Below are 22,058 nucleotides of genomic sequence, written 5' to 3' on the forward strand. Positions count from 1 at the left end.
TCTCAGCCTGTGCCTGCCCAGGCGTCTCAAAAGCCATCAGGGGCTCTAAAACGCCCGCTACCTCAGATGGCAGACACAGATGTCGACACGGATACTGACTCCAGTGTCGATGACGATGAGACTAATGTATCTTCCAATAGGGCCACACGTTATATGATTGAGGCAATGAAAAATGTGTTGCATATTTCTGATGTTACCCCGGGTACCACAAAAAAGGGTATTATGTTTGGAGAGAAAAAACTACCAGTTGTTTTTCCTCCATCTGAGGAATTAAATGAAGTGTGTGAAGAAGCGTGGGCTTCCCCCGATAAGAAACTGGTAATTTCTAAGAGGTTACTAATGGCGTACCCTTTCCCGCCAGAGGATAGGTCACGTTGGGAAACATCCCCTAGGGTGGATAAAGCGCTCACACGCTTGTCAAAGAAGGTGGCACTACCGTCTCCGGATACGGCCGCCCTGAAGGAATCTGCTGATAGAAAGCAGGAGGCTATCCTGAAGTCTATATATACACACACAGGTGTTATACTGAGACCAGCTATTGCGTCAGCATGGATGTGCAGTGCTGCAGCTGCGTGGTCAGATTCCCTGTCGGAAAATATTGATACCCTAGACAGGGACACTCTATTGATAACCGTAGAGCATATTAAAGACGCACTCTTATACATGAGGGATGCACAGAGGGATATTTGCCGGCTGGCATCTAAAATAAGTGCAATGTCCATTTCTGCCAGGAGAGGGTTATGGACTCTGCAGTGGACAGGAGATGCAGATTCTAAAAGGCACATGGAAGTTTTGCCTTATAAGGGTGAGGAGTTGTTCGGGGATGGTCTCTCGGACCTCGTTTCCACAGCAACAGCTGGGAAGTCTACATTTTTACCCCATGTTCCCTCACAGCCAAAGAAAGCACCGTATTATCAGGTACAGTCCTTTCGGCCCAATAAGGGCAAGCGGGTTAAAGGCGCGTCCTTTCTGCCCAGAGGCAGAGGGAAAAAGCTGCAGCATACAGCCAGTTCCCAGGAGCAAAAGTCCTCCCCCGCTTCCTCTAAGTCCACAGCATGACGCTGGGGCTCCACAGGCGGAGCCAGGTACGGTGGGGGCCCGTTTCAAAAATTTCAGCGATCAGTGGGCTCGCTCACGGGTGGATCCCTGGATCTTTCAAGTAGTATCTCAGGGATACAAGCTGGAATTCGAGACGTCTCCCCCCCGCCGTTTCCTCAAATCTGCCTTGCCAACAACTCCCTCAGGCAGGGAGGCAGTGTTAGAGGCAATTCACAAGCTGTATTCCCAGCAGGTGATAGTAAAGGTGCCCCTACTTCAACAAGGACGGGGTTACTATTCCACAATGTTTGTGGTACCGAAACCGGATGGTTCGGTGAGACCCATTTTAAATTTGAAATCCTTGAACACATATATAAGAAAATTCAAGTTCAAGATGGAATCGCTCAGGGCGGTTATTGCAAGCCTGGACGAGGGGGATTACATGGTATCACTGGACATCAAGGATGCTTACCTGCATGTCCCCATTTACCATCCTCACCAGGAGTACCGCAGATTTGTGTTACAGGATTGTCATTACCAATTCCAGACGTTGCCGTTTGGTCTATCCACGGCTCCGAGGGTATTTACCAAGGTAATGGCCGAAATGATGATACTCCTTCGAAAGAAGGGAGTTTTAATTATCCCGTACTTGGACGATCTCCTGATAAAGGCGAGGTCCAGGGAGCAGTTGTTGGTCGGGGCAGCACTATCTCGGGAGGTGCTACAACAGCACGGCTGGATTCTAAATATTCCAAAGTCACAGCTGGTCCCTACGACACGTCTCCTGTTCCTGGAGATGGCTCTGGACACAGAACAGAAAAAAGTGTTTCTCCCGGAGGAGAAGGCCAAGGAGCTGTCATCTCTAGTCAGAGGCCTCCTAAAACCAAAACAGGTGTCGGTGCATCACTGCACGCGGATCTTGGGAAAGATGGTAGCTTCCTACGAAGCAATTCCATTCGGCAGGTTCCATGCGAGAACCTTTCAGTGGGACCTGTTGGACAAGTGGTCAGGATCGCATCTTCAGATGCATCGTCTGATAACCCTGTCTCCGAGGACCAGGGTGTCTCTGCTGTGGTGGCTGCAAAGTGCTCATCTTCAAGAGGGCCGAAGATTCGGCATACAGGACTGGGTCCTGGTGACCACGGATGCCAGCCTTCGGGGCTGGGGGGCAGTCACACAGGGAAGAAACTTCCAAGGACTATGGTCAAGTCAGGAGACTTCCCTACACATAAATATTCTGGAACTGAGGGCCATTTACAATGCCCTAAGTCAGGCAAAACCCCTGCTTCAAAATCAGCCGGTACTGATCCAGTCAGACAACATCACGGCAGTCGCCCATGTAAACCGACAAAGCGGCACGAGAAGCAGGACGGCGATGGCAGAAGCCACAAGGATTCTCCGATGGGCGGAAAATCACGTGTTAGCACTGTCAGCAGTGTTCATTCCGGGAGTGGACAACTGGGAAGCAGACTTCCTCAGCAGGCACGACCTCCACCCGGGAGAGTGGGGACTTCATCCAGAAGTCTTCCAACTGATTGTAAACCGTTGGGAAAGGCCACAGGTGGACATGATGGCGTCCCACCTAAACAAAAAGCTAGAAAAATATTGCGCCAGGTCAAGAGACCCGCAGGCGATAGCTGTGGACGCTCTAGTGACACCGTGGGTGTACCGGTCGGTTTATGTGTTCCCTCCTCTTCCTCTCATACCAAAGGTACTGAGGATAATAAGGAGAAGAGGAGTAAGAACTATACTCATTGTTCCGGATTGGTCAAGACGAGCTTGGTACCCGGAACTTCAAGAAATGATGTCAGAGGACCCATGGCCTCTGCCGCTCAGACAGAACCTGCTGCAGCAGGGGCCCTGTCTGTTCCAAGACTTACCGCGGCTGCGTTTGACGGCATGGCGGTTGAACACCGGATCCTGAAGGAAAAGGGCATTCCGGAGGAAGTCATTCCTACGCTGATTAAAGCTAGGAAAGAAGTAACCGCAAACCATTATCACCGCATATGGCGAAAATATGTTGCGTGGTGTGAGGCCAGGAAGGCCCCAACGGAGGAATTTCAGCTGGGCCGTTTCCTGTACTTCCTACAGTCAGGGGTGACTATGGGCCTAAAATTGGGTTCCATTAAGGTCCAGATTTCGGCTCTATCGATTTTCTTCCAGAGAGAACTGGCTTCACTACCTGAAGTTCACACTTTTGTTAAGGGAGTACTGCATATTCAGCCCCCTTTTGTGCCTCCAGTGGCACCTTGGGATCTCAACGTGGTGTTGGATTTCCTAAAGTCACATTGGTTTGAGCCACTTAAAACCGTGGATTTGAAGTATCTCACGTGGAAAGTGGTCATGTTGTTGGCCTTGGCTTCGGCCAGGCGTGTATCAGAATTGGCGGCTTTGTCATGTAAAAGCCCTTATCTGATTTTCCATATGGATAGGGCAGAATTGAGGACTCGTCCCCAATTTCTCCCTAAGGTGGTATCAGCCTTTCATCTGAACCAAGCTATCGTGGTGCCTGCGGCTACTAAAGACTTGGAGGCTTCCAAGTTGTTGGACGTAGTCAGGGCCCTGAAAATTTATGTTTCCAGGACTGCGCTATTTATCCTGTATGCGCCCAACAAGTTGGGTGCACCTGCTTCAAAGCAGACTATTGCTCGCTGGATCTGTAGTACGATTCAGCTTGCACATTCTGCGGCTGGACTGCCGCATCCTAAATAAGTGAAAGCCCATTCCACGAGGAAGGTGGGCTCTTCTTGGGCGGCTGCCCGAGGGGTCTCGGCTCTCCAACTTTGCCGAGCAGCTACTTGGTCGGGGTCAAACACATTTGCTAAATTCTACAAGTTTGACACCCTGGCTGAGGAGGACCTAGAGTTTGCCCATGCGGTGCTGCAGAGTCATCCGCACTCTCCCGCCCGTTTGGGAGCTTTGGTATAATCCCCATGGTCCTTACGGAGTCCCAGCATCTACTTAGGACGTCAGAGAAAATAAAAATTTACTCACCGGTAATTCTATTTCTCGTAGTCCGTAGTGGATGCTGGGCGCCCATCCCAAGTGCGGATTGTCTGCAATACTTGTATATAGTTATTGCCTAACTAAAGGGTTATTGTTGAACCATCTGTTGAGAGGCTCAGTTGTTATCATACTGTTAACTGGGTATTGTATCACGAGTTATACGGTGTGATTGGTGTGGCTGGTATGAGTCTTACCCAGGATTCAAAATCCTTCCTTATTGTGTCAGCTCTTCCGGGCACAGTATCCTAACTGAAGTCTGGAGGAGGGTCATAGTGGGAGGAGCCAGTGCACACCAGTAGTCTAAAGCTTTCTTTTAGTTGTGCCCAGTCTCCTGCGGAGCCGCTATTCCCCATGGTCCTTACGGAGTCCCAGCATCCACTACGGACTACGAGAAATAGAATTACCGGTGAGTAAATTCTTATTTTTTCTTCGTTCTGGTGATCGTAATGTGATTGACAGGAAGTGGGTGTTTCTGGGCGGAAACTGGCCGTTTTATGGGAGTGTGTGAAAAAACGCTACCGTTTCTGGGAAAAACGCGGGAGTGGCTGGAGAAACGGAGGAGTGTCTGGGCGAACGCTGGGTGTGTTTGTGACGTCAAACCATGAACGACAAGCACTGAACTGATCGCACTGGCAGAGTAAGTCTCGAGCTACTCAGAACCTGCACAGAGAAGTCTTTTCGCAATATTGCGAATCTTTCGTTCGCAATTTTGATAAGCTAAGATTCACTCCCAGTAGGCGGCGGCTTAGCGTGTGCAAAGCTGCTAAAAGCAGCTTGCGAGCGAACAACTCGGAATGACCCCCATGGTTTTGCCCAACTGCTAAAAAAATTCCTGCTGCGACCAACTTGGAATTACCCACATAGGTAGCATATCCAGTGGGGCAAAAAAATATTTGGACAGCCACCGATTGTGCAAGTTGACCCAATTAAAAAGAGGAGAGAGGTGTGTAATTTCCATCATACGTACACTTCAACTGTGAGAGACAGAATCAGAAAAAAAAAAAAAACCCAGGAAATCACATTATATGATTTTTAAAAAATGTATTTGTATATTCTTGCGGAAAATAAATATTTAGACAATCAAAAAGTTTAACTCAATACTTTGTAATATAACCTCGGTTGTCAATTACAGAGGTCAAACGTTTCCTGTAGTTCTTGACCAGGTTTGCACACACTGTAGCAGGTATTTTGGCCCACTCTTCCATGCAGATCTTCTCTAGATCTGTCATGTTTTGGGGCTGCTGCCGGGCAACATGGACTTTCAACTCCCTCCACAGATTTTCTATTGGGTTGAGGTCTGGAGACTGGCTAGACTACTCCAGGACCTTGAAATGCTTCTTATGGAGCCACTCCTTAGTTGCCCGGGCGGTGTGTTTGGGGTCATTGTCATGCTGGAAGACCCACCCACGTTCCATCTTCAATGCTCTTACTGGGGGAAGGAGGTTTTTGCCCAAAATCTCACGATAGATGGCCCCATTCATCCTCTCCTTAATATGGATCAGTCGTCCTGTCCCCTTTGCAGAAAAGCAGCCCCAAAGCATGATGTTTCCACCCCCATGCTTCACAGTGGGTATGATGTTCTTGGGATGCCATTCATCATACTTCTCGCTCCAAACACGGCGAGTGGAGTTTATACCAAAAAGTTTGGTTTTGCTCTCATCTGACCACATTACATTCTCCCAATCCTCATCTGGATCATCCAGATGGTCACTGGCAAACTTTAGACGGGCCTGGACATGTGCTGGCTTAAGCAGGGGGACCTTTCGGGCGCTGCAGGATTTCAATCCATGACGACGTAGCGTGTTACTAATGGTAACCTTTGTGACTGTGGTCCCAGCTCTCTTAAGGTCATTGACCAGGTCCCCCCGTGTAGTTCTGGGCTGATTCCTCACCATTCTCAAGATCATTGATACCCCACGAGGTGAGATCTTGCATGGAGCCCCAGGTCGAGGGAGATTGTCAGTGATCTTGTATTTCTTCCATTTTTTTATAAATACGCCAACAGTTGATCTCTTCTCACCAAGCTGCTTGTCTATTGTCGAGTAGCTCATGCCAGCCTTGTGCAGCACTACTATTTTGTCCCTGGTGTCCTTAGACAGTTCTCTGGTCTTGGCCATGGTGGAGAGGTAGCAGTCTGACTGTTTGAGGGTGTGGACAGGTGTCTTTATTACAGATAACCAGTTCAAACAGGTGCCATTAATACAGGTAACGAGTGGAGGATAGAAGAGCTTCTTAAAGAAGTAACAGGTCTGTGAGAGGCAGAAATCTTGCTGCTTGGTAGGTGTCCAAATATTTATTTTCCACAAGAATATACAAGTAAATTGATTAAAAATCATACAATGTGATTTCCTGTGATGGAAATTACAGACCTCTCATCTTTTTAAGTGGGTCAACTTGCACAATCGGTGGCTGTCCAAATACTTTTTTTTGCCCCGCTATATATATTTATTTTAATTATATCCTGATATAGGTAGCATATTACACACTAATCTGATATAGGCAGCATACTGCACACTTTACCTGATACAGGCAGCATAGTGCACACTTAACTGATACAGGCAGCATAGTGCACACTTAACTGATACAGGCAGCATAGTGCACTCTAACCCGATACAGGCAGCATAGTGCACTCTAACCCGATACAGGCAGCATAGTGCACACTAACCTGATACAGGCAGCATAGTGCACACTAACCTGATATAGGCAGCATAGTGCACACTAACCTGATACAGGCAGCATAGTGCACACTAACCTGATATAGGCAGCATAGTGCACACTAACCTGATACAGGCAGCATAGTGCACACTAACCTGATATAGGCAGCATAGTGCACACTAACCTGATACAGGCAGCATAGTGCACACTTAACTGATACAGGCAGCATAGTGCACACTTAACTGATACAGGCAGCATAGTGCACACTAACCTGGTACAGGCAGCATAGTGCACACTAACCTGATACAGGCAGCATAGTGCACACTTAACTGATACAGGCAGCATAGTGCACACTAACCTGATACAGGCAGCATAGTGCACACTAACCTGATACAGGCAGCATAGTGCACACTAACCTGATATAGGCAGGCAGCATAGTGCACACTAACCTGATACAGGCAGCATAGTGCACACTAACCTGATATAGGCAGCATAGTGCACACTAACCTGATATAGGCAGCATAGTGCACACTAACCTGATATAGGCAGGCAGCATAGTGCACACTAACCTGATACAGGCAGCATAGTGCACACTAACCTGATACAGGCAGCATAGTGCACACTAACCTGATACAGGCAGCATAGTGCACACTAACCTGATATAGGCAGCATAGTGCACACTAACCTGGTACAGGCAGCATAGTGCACACTAACCTGATACAGGCAGCATAGTGCACACTAACCTGATATAGGCAGGCAGCATAGTGCACACTAACCTGATACAGGCAGCATAGTGCACACTAACCTGGTACAGGCAGCATAGTGCACACTAACCTGATATAGGCAGCATAGTGCACACTAACCTGATACAGGCAGCATAGTGCACACTAACCTGATACAGGCAGCATAGTGCACACTAACCTGATACAGGCAGCATAGTGCACACTTAACTGATACAGGCAGCATAGTGCACACTTAACTGATACAGGCAGCATAGTGCACACTAACCTTGTACAGGCAGCATAGTGCACACTAACCCGATACAGGCAGCATAGTGCACACTAACCTGATACAGGCAGCATAGTGCACACTAACCTGATATAGGCAGGCAGCATAGTGCACACTAACCTGATACAGGCAGCATAGTGCACACTAACCTGATATAGGCAGCATAGTGCACACTAACCTGATACAGGCAGCATAGTGCACACTAACCTGATACAGGCAGCATAGTGCACACTTAACTGATACAGGCAGCATAGTGCACACTAACCTGATACAGGCAGCATAGTGCACACTTAACTGATACAGGCAGCATAGTGCACACTAACCTGGTACAGGCAGCATAGTGCACACTAACCTGATACAGGCAGCATAGTGCACACTAACCTGATACAGGCAGCATAGTGCACACTAACCTGATACAGGCAGCATAGTGCACACTAACCTGATACAGGCAGCATAGTGCACACTAACCTGATATAGGCAGCATAGTGCACACTAACCTGATATAGGCAGCATAGTGCACACTAACCTGATATAGGCAGGCAGCATAGTGCACACTAACCTGATACAGGCAGCATAGTGCACACTAACCTGATACAGGCAGCATAGTGCACACTAACCTGATACAGGCAGCATAGTGCACACTAACCTGATACAGGCAGCATAGTGCACACTAACCTGATATAGGCAGGCAGCATAGTGCACACTAACCTGATACAGGCAGCATAGTGCACACTAACCTGGTACAGGCAGCATAGTGCACACTAACCTGATATAGGCAGCATAGTGCACACTAACCTGATACAGGCAGCATAGTGCACACTAACCTGATACAGGCAGCATAGTGCACACTAACCTGATACAGGCAGCATAGTGCACACTAACCTGATACAGGCAGCATAGTGCACACTAACCTGATATAGGCAGGCAGCATAGTGCACACTAACCTGATACAGGCAGCATAGTGCACACTAACCTGATATAGGCAGCATAGTGCACACTAACCTGATATAGGCAGCATAGTGCACACTAACCTGATATAGGCAGGCAGCATAGTGCACACTAACCTGATACAGGCAGCATAGTGCACACTAACCTGATACAGGCAGCATAGTGCACACTAACCTGATACAGGCAGCATAGTGCACACTAACCTGATATAGGCAGCATAGTGCACACTAACCTGGTACAGGCAGCATAGTGCACACTAACCTGATACAGGCAGCATAGTGCACACTAACCTGATATAGGCAGGCAGCATAGTGCACACTAACCTGATACAGGCAGCATAGTGCACACTAACCTGGTACAGGCAGCATAGTGCACACTAACCTGATATAGGCAGCATAGTGCACACTAACCTGATACAGGCAGCATAGTGCACACTAACCTGGTACAGGCAGCATAGTGCACACTAACCTGATATAGGCAGCATAGTGCACACTAACCTGATACAGGCAGCATAGTGCACACTAACCTGATACAGGCAGCATAGTGCACACTAACCTGATACAGGCAGCATAGTGCACACTAACCTGATACAGGCAGCATAGTGCACACTAACCTGATACAGGCAGCATAGTGCACACTAACCTGATATAGGCAGGCAGCATAGTGCACACTAACCTGATACAGGCAGCATAGTGCACACTAACCTGATATAGGCAGCATAGTGCACACTAACCTGATATAGGCAGCATAGTGCACACTAACCTGATATAGGCAGGCAGCATAGTGCACACTAACCTGATACAGGCAGCATAGTGCACACTAACCTGATACAGGCAGCATAGTGCACACTAACCTGATACAGGCAGCATAGTGCACACTAACCTGATATAGGCAGCATAGTGCACACTAACCTGGTACAGGCAGCATAGTGCACACTAACCTGATACAGGCAGCATAGTGCACACTAACCTGATATAGGCAGGCAGCATAGTGCACACTAACCTGATACAGGCAGCATAGTGCACACTAACCTGGTACAGGCAGCATAGTGCACACTAACCTGATATAGGCAGCATAGTGCACACTAACCTGATACAGGCAGCATAGTGCACACTAACCTGGTACAGGCAGCATAGTGCACACTAACCTGATATAGGCAGCATAGTGCACACTAACCTGATACAGGCAGCATAGTGCACACTAACCTGATACAGGCAGCATAGTGCACACTAACCTGATACAGGCAGCATAGTGCACACTAACCTGATACAGGCAGCATAGTGCACACTAACCTGATATAGGCAGCATAGTGCACACTAACCTGATACAGGCAGCATAGTGCACACTAACCTGATACAGGCAGCATAGTGCACACTAACCTGATATAGGCAGCATAGTGCACACTAACCTGATACAGGCAGCATAGTGCACACTAACCTGATACAGGCAGCATAGTGCACACTAACCTGATACAGGCAGCATAGTGCACACTTACCTGATACAGGCAGCATAGTGCACACTAACCTGATACAGGCAGCATAGTGCACACTAACCTGATACAGGCAGCATAGTGCACACTAACCTGATACAGGCAGCATAGTGCACACTAACCTGATACAGGCAGCATAGTGCACACTAACCTGATATAGGCAGGCAGCATAGTACACACTAACCTGATATAGGCAGCATAGTGCACACTAACCTGATACAGGCAGCATAGTGCACACTAACCTGATATAGGCAGCATAGTGCACACTAACCTGATACAGGCAGCATAGTGCACACTAACCTGATACAGGCAGCATAGTGCACACTAACCTGGTACAGGCAGCATAGTACACACTAACCTGGTACAGGCAGCATAGTGCACACTAACCTGATACAGGCAGCATAGTGCACACTAACCTGATACAGGCAGCATAGTACACACTAACCTGATATAGGCAGGCAGCATAGTGCACACTAACCTGATATAGGCAGCATAGTGCACACTAACCTGATACAGGCAGCATAGTGCACACTAACCTGATATAGGCAGGCAGCATAGTGCACACTAACCTGATATAGGCAGCATAGTGCACACTAACCTGATACAGGCAGCATAGTGCACACTAACCTGATACAGGCAGCATAGTGCACACTAACCTGATACAGGCAGCATAGTGCACACTAACCTGATACAGGCAGCATAGTGCACACTAACCTGATACAGGCAGCATAGTGCACACTAACCTGATACAGGCAGCATAGTGCACACTAACCTGATACAGGCAGCATAGTGCACACTAACCTGATACAGGCAGCATAGTGCACACTAACCTGATACAGGCAGCATAGTGCACACTAACCTGGTACAGGCAGCATAGTGCACACTAACCTGATACAGGCAGCATAGTGCACACTAACCTGATATAGGCAGGCAGCATAGTGCACACTAACCTGATATAGGCAGCATAGTGCACACTAACCTGATACAGGCAGCATAGTGCACACTAACCTGATATAGGCAGGCAGCATAGTGCACACTAACCTGATATAGGCAGCATAGTGCACACTAACCTGATACAGGCAGCATAGTGCACACTAACCTGATACAGGCAGCATAGTGCACACTAACCTGATACAGGCAGCATAGTGCACACTAACCTGATACAGGCAGCATAGTGCACACTAACCTGATATAGGCAGCATAGTGCACACTAACCTGATACAGGCAGCATAGTGCACACTAACCTGATACAGGCAGCATAGTGCACACTTACCTGATACAGGCAGCATAGTGCACACTAACCTCACATACTGTACGTAGCATATTGCACACTTACCCACATATTAAAACAGAGGTTCCCAAACTCGGACCTCGAGGCTCCCTAATGGTTCAGGTTTTAAGTATATCCATGCTTGGCCACAGGTGACTTAGTACCTCAGTCAACATGATTTAACCATCTGCACTGAGCTACGGATATCTTTAAAACCTTGACTGGTGCTTTGAGGACTGAGTTTGTGAACCACTGTATTACACACGAACTTAATATACGCAGCATATTATACACTAACCCGATATATTACAGTTTCTTAATAGCTCTGTCAGACATGTAATTGCTGTGTTACAGGCTTCCGTACGTTTTCTGGGACTACAGTGGAAGTATGGCCTGCGCAGTGCATGCAGCCTGGAGATGAGAGGGTCCGAAACAGGGGTTCACCGTGCATGCATGTGATCGGTTATGGCTCAATCCGCCACGGACTATAATAACCGTAGCGTTCTCTACTCTCATTACTGTAATCATAGCTCTGCACAGCTACATAGTCCTTCCTGCACATCCCTAACCCACCAATTTCCAACTAATGGGCACAGTGTAATAATATTCTATGTTCTGCAGGCCTGCGAAACAGACAAGGAACCCGGAAGGCCGTATAAATCTCTCAGGGATCAGCTCCCGAGGTCTGTTTAAGTAGTAGGAGTATTATATATAATGATACACATAGATGGCTGCCCTTTTATGTGGTAACGTACAATCACCACCTTGGTTTTAATTACTCGGCACTCAAATTAGGAGATAATTATGGAGAAAAGACATGTCTTAAAAGTTCACCAGCCACCTACACACAGCAGAGACGGCTGATCCACCGTTCGGGGGAATGAACAGGGGAACAAAACTGTACAGTGCTGAGTATGATCGTACGAGGCATCTAAATACAACACACGGAGAACTATATGGTTCTATTAACTCATGAGGAAATATACAAAGGTTTCAGGTGCTTTGCAGGATTAAAGGGATCAGACAATGAGGTGAAACTTTTTTTTCAAAAGCTCATCGTGGACTGATAACAGAGAACAGCAGATTGCATGCAGCTGGCCAGGATATAGATGCCCATCGGAGCTATTGCAACCCCAGCAACTGCATCCACATAAACAGTGCCGACGCAAAGATGTGGAACATCGACTCCTTGAGTAAATCCTTGGTCACTCAGACTGGCCATGGCAGTAGCGACGCTGGAGCCATGTTGTTCCAGAGAGGTTTTCCCATCCCATGTCTCATTTGGAGCATGGTGTGACTGAACTTGGACTACAAGCCTCTCTGATTGAGCCTCAAGGCCGTCAACGTCATCATTTTCCGCCAAGACTGAGGGGGAAGAGGGCCCTGCACTCAGGCTTACAGTCATTGGGACTTTCGCTTGCGCCTCCGGGGCAGAGCAGCAATGGCTGGGCAGCCCTATTCCACCACTACTGCCTCCACTCCTTTAAATAACTTATTACACCATACACAAATCTCCTGCCAAGTTTAAATGGAATATAAATCACTGCCGCTTACGTGGTAACTGTGAGATTCACAGAGTGAAAGGTATCTCATCACTGGGTGACTCACCTGTGATTAAGCAGGAGTTTGCTGAAGTCTGTCCTGGGCCATTTATTACTATTGTCACCAGTGTGGAAACATAAATGAGAACAAAACCCAGATATTTTACTTCTCATTTCCTAATGGTTTGAAACGGCATTATTATTATATACTATAGGGCCTTGCAAGTAACATTCAGGGCTGGAGAGCCCCAGAGGAGACATAACTGTGTGCACTGGTTCCATGCCACAGGCTGATGCTGCTCTGACACAAAGCACTATCTGTGCAGCTGAAAGTGAAAGCAGCTAATGGCTGTCAGAGATGGTGAGGGGGTCTGTGGCAGGCCAGGGGTTAATGACACCTGATCAGGTCTCTGAGGCTCCCAAAGCCACAGCAAGAGGGAGGTAGGGTCAGTGGGCAGCCAATCAGTGGCCTTCGGGAGAGCTGAATGAAACAGAGTAGGCATGGATTTACCTTTGATTCATTAAAATGTGCCTTAGAGCGTGGGAACAAGGAGAGGAACTCTTCCCAGCCAGCAGTGTCTCCTGCTACACAGGGGCAGGGGAGCTCTTCCCAGCCAGCAGTGTCTCCTGCTACACAGGGGCAGGGGAGCTCTTCCCAACCAGCAGTGTCTCCTGCTACACAGGGGCAGGGGAACTATTCCTGGCCATCAGTGTCTCCTGCTACACAGGGGCAGGGGAGCTCTTCCCAACCAGCAGTGTCTCCTGCTACACAGGGGCAGGGGAACTATTCCTGGCCATCAGTGTCTCCTGCTACACAGGGGCAGGGGAGCTCTTCCCAACCAGCAGTGTCTCCTGCTACACAGGAGAAGGGGAGCTCTTCCCACGCCAGCAGTGTCTCCTGCTACACAGGGGCAGGAGAGCTCTTCCCACGCCAGCAGTGTCTCCTGCTACACAGGGGCAGGAGAACACTTCCCTGTCAGCAGTATCTCCTGCTACAAAGGGGGTTGGCAGCTCTTCCCGGGCCAGCAGTGTCTCCTGCTACACAGGGGGTAGGCAACTCTTCCCAACCAGCAGTGTCTCCTGCTACACAGGGGCAGGTGAGCTCTTCCCAGCCAGCAGTGTCTCCTGCTACACAAGGGCAGGGGAGCTCTTACCAGCCAGCAGTGTCTCCTGCTACACAGGGGCAGGGGAACTCTTCCCAACCAGCAGTGTCTCCTGCTACACAGGGGCAGGGGAGCTCTTCCCGGCCAGCAGTGTCACCTACTACACAGGGGCAGGGGAGCTCTTCCCAGCCAGCAGTGTCTCCTGCTACACAGGGGCAGGGGAGCTCTTCCCAGCCAGCAGTGTCTCCTACTACACAGGGGCAGGGGAACTATTCCTGGCCATCAGTGTCTCCTGCTACACAGGGGCAGGGGAGCTCTTCCCAACCAGCAGTGTCTCCTGCTACACAGGGGCAGGGGAACTATTCCTGGCCATCAGTGTCTCCTGCTACACAGGGGCAGGGGAGCTCTTCCCAACCAGCAGTGTCTCCTGCTACACAGGAGAAGGGGAGCTCTTCCCACGCCAGCAGTGTCTCCTGCTACACAGGGGCAGGAGAGCTCTTCCCACGCCAGCAGTGTCTCCTGCTACACAGGGGCAGGAGAACACTTCCCTGTCAGCAGTATCTCCTGCTACAAAGGGGGTTGGCAGCTCTTCCCGGGCCAGCAGTGTCTCCTGCTACACAGGGGGTAGGCAACTCTTCCCAACCAGCAGTGTCTCCTGCTACACAGGGGCAGGTGAGCTCTTCCCAGCCAGCAGTGTCTCCTGCTACACAAGGGCAGGGGAGCTCTTACCAGCCAGCAGTGTCTCCTGCTACACAGGGGCAGGGGAACTCTTCCCAACCAGCAGTGTCTCCTGCTACACAGGGGCAGGGGAGCTCTTCCCGGCCAGCAGTGTCACCTACTACACAGGGGCAGGGGAGCTCTTCCCAGCCAGCAGTGTCTCCTGCTACACAGGGGCAGGGGAGCTCTTCCCAGCCAGCAGTGTCTCCTACCGCAGCTTAATGTCTTCCGGTCCAGGAGCTGTGACTAGCACTGGAAGCAGACACACTGACCCACTGCCAGCTGCTGAGGTGTCTTCTATACTACCCAAAGCCAGCCACTTGTGGGAAACTCATGTATTAAAAAAACTATGCAAAATAGGCTCACAATAGAGCATCAAAATATCAACTTATCTGAATAACTGAAGGGTCAAGTCACACGATCACTGCCTGTCCACATCAATAGAATCACAGGTATGTGGCATCAGGGCTGACAACAAACATCACCTTATAATTCCTTATTGATTCCGAGTATCAAATACATTCATAGAACGCATTTCACAACATGCACAGTTCCCAATTCCCGGAATACAGAACATCTTAATTAGTGATGAGCTTCTGAAACTTTAAGATATTGTTGTAAGTTTTCTACTGACTTTATTTTTTTAATATATGTTTTTTGAGATCCTGTAAGGGTGAAACGCGCTGCGGGCAAACATAGTGTCAGGAAAGGAGTAAAATAATGTTGTTGTTTTACAGAGTTAAAATAAATAAGGAGCTAGAAAAGGTTCAGAGGCGGGCGACCAAACTAATTAAGGGTAGGGAGACACTGGAATACGAGGAAAGGCTTGCAAGACTAGGCATGTTTACACTGGAAAAGAGGAGATTAAGAGGGGACATGATCAACATTTACAAATATATAAGGGGACAATAAACAGATCTTGCGCAGGACCTGTTTTTGGTTAGATCAACACAGAGAACTCGTGGACACTCGCTCAGGTTAGAGGAGAGGAGATTCCGCACAATACGGCGTAAAGGCTTTTTTACGGTAAAGACGATACGTGTTTGGAATTCCCTGCCTGAGGGAGTTGTAATGGCTGACTCAGTCAACACCTTTAAGAATGGGTTAGATAAATTCCTAATGGATTAAGGATATCCAGGGTGACGGGGCATAGTCACGCACTATGGTTATTATAAAAAAGAGGGGTAAAACGTAACGGCAGTCATCAACATCAGTCAAAATTTTATACAAAATAATCGTGCATAGGAGACCACAAATAGGTTGAACTCGATGAACAATTTTCTTTTTTCAACCTTAGATACTATGTTACTAAGGTCACATTTAAAGTTCAAGTTCTTGTGGTCACCCAATGAGGTTAGTCGTCTTGGAGTCTCTCAGAAAGTAGCACAGCTGTGGAAGGAGGCGAACACACTCATTTGCACCGTTTCCCGATTAGGAATCCCCCACTCCATGTCTTGTTACTTACTGGGTATAACTCTGAGTCTCTGCGGAACATGTCGAAAGCTCAGCCACTGAAACATGACCCTTTCGTCATTTATACACTGGAGCAATTTAATGTGATGTCTGAAGTATTATTTACCCAGTGAATACCTGTAATTTTCCTGCAATTACAAGTCATCTGTTTGTGTACAATAAATCGGGGGAATTCTGAACAGCGCTTCTTGTTTTTCACTTCCCTTAAAGGACGACTGCAACCCAAAGTTTTACTTACTTTTATTTATCAAGATCCCTTTGTTAAAACTGCAGCACTACCCTTTAGCAAGTGTGACACATGGGAGTAACGTATGTGTGTATATCTATATAAAAGTGTATTAAGGTCTTTCACGTCTAATGCAGATGTGTCCTCATACATCTAGCCTCAATACTCCATGCACTGGGAGATGCTTGGCGTAAGTAAGCCGACAGTTCCCGTGCAACTCTGCTAATGTCTTTTTGTGCCAAAAATGTGTCTTATTTGCAGTGCTATGTGAATAAGACGAACTTGCGGACTCTGCTGATTAAAATTATACGTGCCTATATGCTGTGTGCGACCGCAGCTGTATCTGCATATGAAATGCTACGCTATAGTGATTTCCTGGAAAACTCTGTAGCATAGCATTTCATATGCAGATACAGCAGCAGTCGCTCACAGAACATAGGCATGCTGCATATAATTTTAATCAGCAGAATCTGCTTGTGCGTCTTATGTATGGATAAAGACCCGCCTATAGGAACCGCTGATCTGCCCATACAGAGATGTCCTGCTGGTGATCCTTGGGCCAGACAAAGCCATCCGTGACTGTATTTCTTGTACGCATTTTGCGGTGCGCCTGCCCCCTAGCAGCATGCTTGCTTTGCCTCTCGTCGTCATCAGGGTGCGTTTGTATTTATGCCTACGTTAAAATGCACCATTACAACCCAGTTATGCCTCCTCAGCTGCATGTGTAGCTGTGATCGAAACGCGTGCGGTCAACTCCGCGTCAGCTCGGTCATGCGTCCCCCTTCCTCCACTGACTGTGGCCAGGGGTCTAATTATATCAGTCTTCACTGAGTCCACGCTTTTTATTTACAAACCAGACCCAAAGCAACTGTACAGTTTGCCCATAGCAGCAAATGATTCCGGCAGCGAAACGCGCTGTCCATTTACACATCAGCACTACATCATATACTCAATTAATCTGATGTTAGCTGCTTCAGTAACTGAAAAGAGAGTAGGTTTCATTACTGTTATAAAAGTTTATGTTACTAAAAATTAAAAACAAGAAGAGAAAAAAAAAAGATTAAAAGCAAAGTACAGTATTCTCTGACAAATAATGGTCCGATAGTCCAGGTGCAGAAAACAGGCAATCCACCCTTGAGAACTGCGGAGTGGGCTTAATGCTGTTTCTTCCAACAGCCACTCCAGTCATCGTTACAGTTTGGATGATGGAAGTTGTAGTACAATGACCCGCTCCGACACCCTTACACTGTGACGATGGGAGCCTGCTGCGTTCTCATAGGCCCTGACGAGTGGACTGGTAAAAGCGGTCTCCGTCGTCTTGCAGCACCTCCTTGAATTGCGAGATTACTCTTCCAAAGTGGGAGCCCTCCCAGAAAATCTTGCCGCACTGACTGCAACAGAAGAAGAGGGGAACCTTGTCTAAGAGTCCTTGAGGCACGGAGTCCAGCTGAAGGCGTGCACCGTTAGCCAGACAGAGGGAGTCGGTGGAGATGGCCAGGTCTTCCATCCACTGCAGACTTTGGCTATTGCATAACCACTCCGGCTTCGTGGCGTGTCCGGACACTTGAGAATCTGTGCACAGAAAAATAGGGACATAGAACTTCCATCAGTGCCTATTTCCCTATAGAGTGTAAGCTTGCGAGCAGGGCCTTCCTACCTCTATGTCTTGTCTGTTTTTACCCAGTTTTGTCCTATTACTGTTGTTCTAATTGTAAAGCGCAACGGCATATGCTGCGCTATATAAGAAACTGATAATAAATAAATTAATTCATTAAAAGGACTTTCTAACACCCCCCCCCCCCCAACATTCTCATAATTGGTTTTACTTTCACTTCATTTATTTTCAATTAATTCGTTTCATCTGCTACTCTGTCAAGCACCCATCCACCCTAGGAATAATCACGGAAGACGGGTGTTGGATAGGGGCGCATCAGCATATGGGATGCACATTTACTATAGTCAGGTGGTATTAATCCCAATGTTTAGAGCACTGTCCGCTCCATACGCAGCGGACAACAGTGTAACTGGTTTCGGCTCTGCATCTGTCGTCTGCTGGTCATCAGGAACATGTTTAAATAATTATTGTCTCGTTTCCCACATGGGACTAGTAAACTGTCCTGTTATAAATGTGCAGTAAGAAGGAAGAGTACTGAGAGGCGCGTGCTGAATGGCCACAGAGACACTCGCCGGCCGCACTTATCCCATTCAGTCTGCACTGGAAGGACAATCGCCATTGATATGTGGTAAGGTAACAACACAGAACGCAGGTGTGACGGGTGCGTGTGTACATGGAACGTGAATCGGAGCACTAAACTTTAATAATGTCACTCACTATTGCATTACTTGCCGGTCTGCAGAACAGTTTAAAAAAACTGGGGGAAGGTGGTGGTGGGGGGGTAATATTTCACGGACCCTTTTACACCACGCTCGGGTTGTTGTGCGTGCAGATGGGGTATTACACATCACCCATCTCCTGATACACTCTCGGGTGTCCATGATTTCTCCCCCCGGGGGGGGCCCCACATCACACCCATTTCTTCTGTACTTACCTCTACGGAGTCCCGCGATGGCATCGCTGTAAAATCACCGGAGGCGGCCATTTTCCTGGCACTTTTGCCTATACGCAGCAGGGAATCAGCAGTAAAGCAGGCTGGACCATACTAATATCTACGACTGTCGAATATCTCGGTTATGCGTTACGGCATGGTGTAGGCAACCTGAGGAACTACAAATCACAGCATGCCCTGTCACCATTTTTCTGTTAGGGCACGCTAACACTGAGGCAAGTCATGCTGGGATGTGTAGTTCCACAGCAGCTGGAGTGCCACGGGTTGTCTACTCCGTGTGTAAGGTGCAATGCAGTGAATAAGCCCTCTCTAGCCATACTGTATGCGATCATTATAAGGCATTGTAACAAGGGGATAGACGGTAGTAGGAAATGGAAGGCGGTATATAGTACTCACGCAGCGCTGACCCTACCTCACCTGGGCACGTCTGGCCTGTACACTATGTCACATCTGATTGCCCATGTCATCCAATCAGATTTCAGCTCCCATTTACCAAGTACAGTCTATAAATGCCAGCTAGAGGCTGACTGGATGCTACGGGCAACAAGGTTTGATTCATCCCCCCCTTAAACTCTACATTCCACACGTGTAGCATATAAGTCCGCACACCTTCGGGGCGACCAGTGACGGCACAAACAAGCGGAAATAACGGATCTGGCGATTGTCCGCCCGCGCGTTAAGCTATCACCCCCATTAATGCACCACCGGTCGCCTTTCCGCCCTTACTTTCCCATTAGCAAGGAAAACTTTGGAAAGGGAGCCAAGATCAGAAAGTGTTAGGCATTGTCGGTGGCTGCCCATTGTGTCCCGACCTTTTGCACACTGAGAGGAATGCCTGGTATGTCACTTCCCCTCCCCCTAGAGGCGTCTCAGCCAGGATGGGCGCTCTCCGGCTAGCAACGTCACCGGGACAAGATAGCAGAGCACTTACCAGAGGGTTACAATAAAAGATACATTGTAATCATGTGCAGAGCATTTAGTAGATGTCCTGGGGTGGGGTAGAGGTGAAGAATGGGTCACACGGGGGAATGCGGATCTACAGACAGGGGGAAGGAGGCCAACGGGGAGACTATTATTGGAAGTAAAAAAAAAAAACCTAGGTAACGTTCTCCAGTATTCAGACACCAAAAGTAAAATGGAAGATGGGTCCAATATTTACTGATGTTCCTCTGTGACGTCTCCGCATTCCCCGCGCCGTTTATTACACGACTATATATCGTCCAGCCCATGTGTCACAAACCACGTATGCATTCCTAGCCACATAACTGAATAACTTACAAGGTTCTGTCATAAAAAAAAATGATGGGAAGAATATTAAAAAAAAAAAAAAAAAAAAATGTATTTAAATATTTTAGTGGGGAAAAGATATGCCTGAGGCTGGGTACACACTTGACCATATGCCCCCGATGTATCGTCCGAGCCGGCGGGTCGGACGATATATCGTTCATATCGTCCAGTGTGTACACACTATGGGGGTCATTCCGAGTTGACCGTAGCCCTGCAAAATTTTGCAGGGCTACGATCATGTCCATAGACATGCGGGGGGACGCCCAGCACAGGGCTAACCCGCCCCGCATGTCAGTGCCCCCCCCCCCCCCAATAAGTGCATAAGCATCGCACAGCGGCGATGCTTTTGCACTGTAGGAGTAGCTCCCGGCCAGCACGCTAAAGCTGCGCTGGCCAGGAGCTACTCGTCGCTCCCCGGCCCGCAGCGGCTGTGTGTGACATCACGCAGCCGCTGCGGCCCGCGTGGTCCGGCCTTGTCTGCGTTGTCTGGACCACACCCACGAAATGGCGGCCAAACGCCCTGCCCAGCGACCGTAGCGCAGCGAAGGCCGGCGCATGCGCAATTCTGTCCCGATCGCACTGCTGCGATAAACTGCAGCGTGCGATCGGGTCAGAATGACGTCCTATATTGTTAACGATGCGGGCTCCCACGGGTCAATAACGAAGTCCAAATATCTTCTGTTCCAGCCTTGAAATCTAAAGAAACTGGACAAGACTGCATACACATGGCTGTGGGTGCATGCCGTCGGTGACGATATCGTTCAGTATGTGTGTCTGATATCGTTGCACTTGACTCGCATCTAACTACCCACACCCTGCCCTACCCCAATGCCATGTGCCACCACTGAAGTACTCTACCCGCCACCACTCTAGGGCCATTACACCTTTATGGGGCATTACTCCTAGTGGCAATAAATCCCCCCAGTGGCACTACCCACCCTGCACTCGCGTTATTGCTCTGACAGGAACTGAAGTCCCCCTCTGTGAACTTTCGGGATCAGGGGGTACGCTCCCGAATGTTGTTCGCTTGATATTTTGGGGCACAAAATTGTCACAGACCGCTACATCACTGCTAGGGGGGGTCAGACGAACAGGAGGAAATCCGTCCTGCACATGTGTAGAATGGATTTCCTGTTAAAGCGCATGGGGAAGAAGCGGGAAGGAATGGTCACATGGGATGTCAGTAGGGGGCATCCATTGCAACCACTGGTCGCATTGGTGGGTTACCAATCAATGGTAATCATCGTTGGGTAACATTGATGGTGTTAAACCATCTGCAATGGAACCATTGATGATTTCACACACCAATGGTCACCCATGTCTTACACTGCATTAGGCTGTGGGCCAATGACAGCCCGGGGACGGAGCTTCGCGGGAGTGTCGGGGGCGGAGCTAAACTCAGTGTCCCATCACCTTAAGAAAAAGAACTAAATATTCGGTGGTTACCATCGATGGTGGGAACCATCTTGTTCTCCCTGATCGATGGAGAAACTATTTTATATTGGCCATAGACCATGAATAATTTTGAATCATCGATGGTCGATGGCCATCCCTAGATGTCAGTGAAAGCTTATCTGTATCACTGAAAGCCGGTTGCCGTAGCATGCGACTGTGCCAGTCAAGTGGTTAAAAGGGAACCTGCCACTGAAGCCACCATCTTGTTGGGTAAAGCAACATTCAGCAGATTAATTTTGTAGGAACTACTGTTATCACGGAGGCAAACTTCATCC

The 22,058-nt window shown here is 48.4% G+C and overlaps 1 protein-coding gene across 2 annotated transcripts in view; it reads right to left on the minus strand.

Annotated features, from left to right (window-relative positions):
* Positions 1 to 17,470: 17,470 nt before the first annotated feature.
* Positions 17,471 to 22,058, minus strand: part of EXD3 (exonuclease 3'-5' domain containing 3) — a 347,667-nt gene continuing 343,079 nt past the window's right edge. Inside the window, exon 22 of one of the 2 annotated variants that reach the window (XM_063936229.1) lies at positions 17,471 to 18,046. In XM_063936229.1, coding sequence (XP_063792299.1) covers positions 17,748 to 18,046 — 299 coding nt within the window. In that variant the 3' untranslated portion in view covers positions 17,471 to 17,747. The remainder of the gene's footprint in view (positions 18,047 to 22,058) is intronic. The other variant, XM_063936230.1, reaches the window with a different exon arrangement.

The sequence above is a fragment of the Pseudophryne corroboree genome, chromosome 8, assembly GCF_028390025.1.
Source record: "Pseudophryne corroboree isolate aPseCor3 chromosome 8, aPseCor3.hap2, whole genome shotgun sequence".
Taxonomy (NCBI): domain Eukaryota; kingdom Metazoa; phylum Chordata; class Amphibia; order Anura; family Myobatrachidae; genus Pseudophryne; species Pseudophryne corroboree.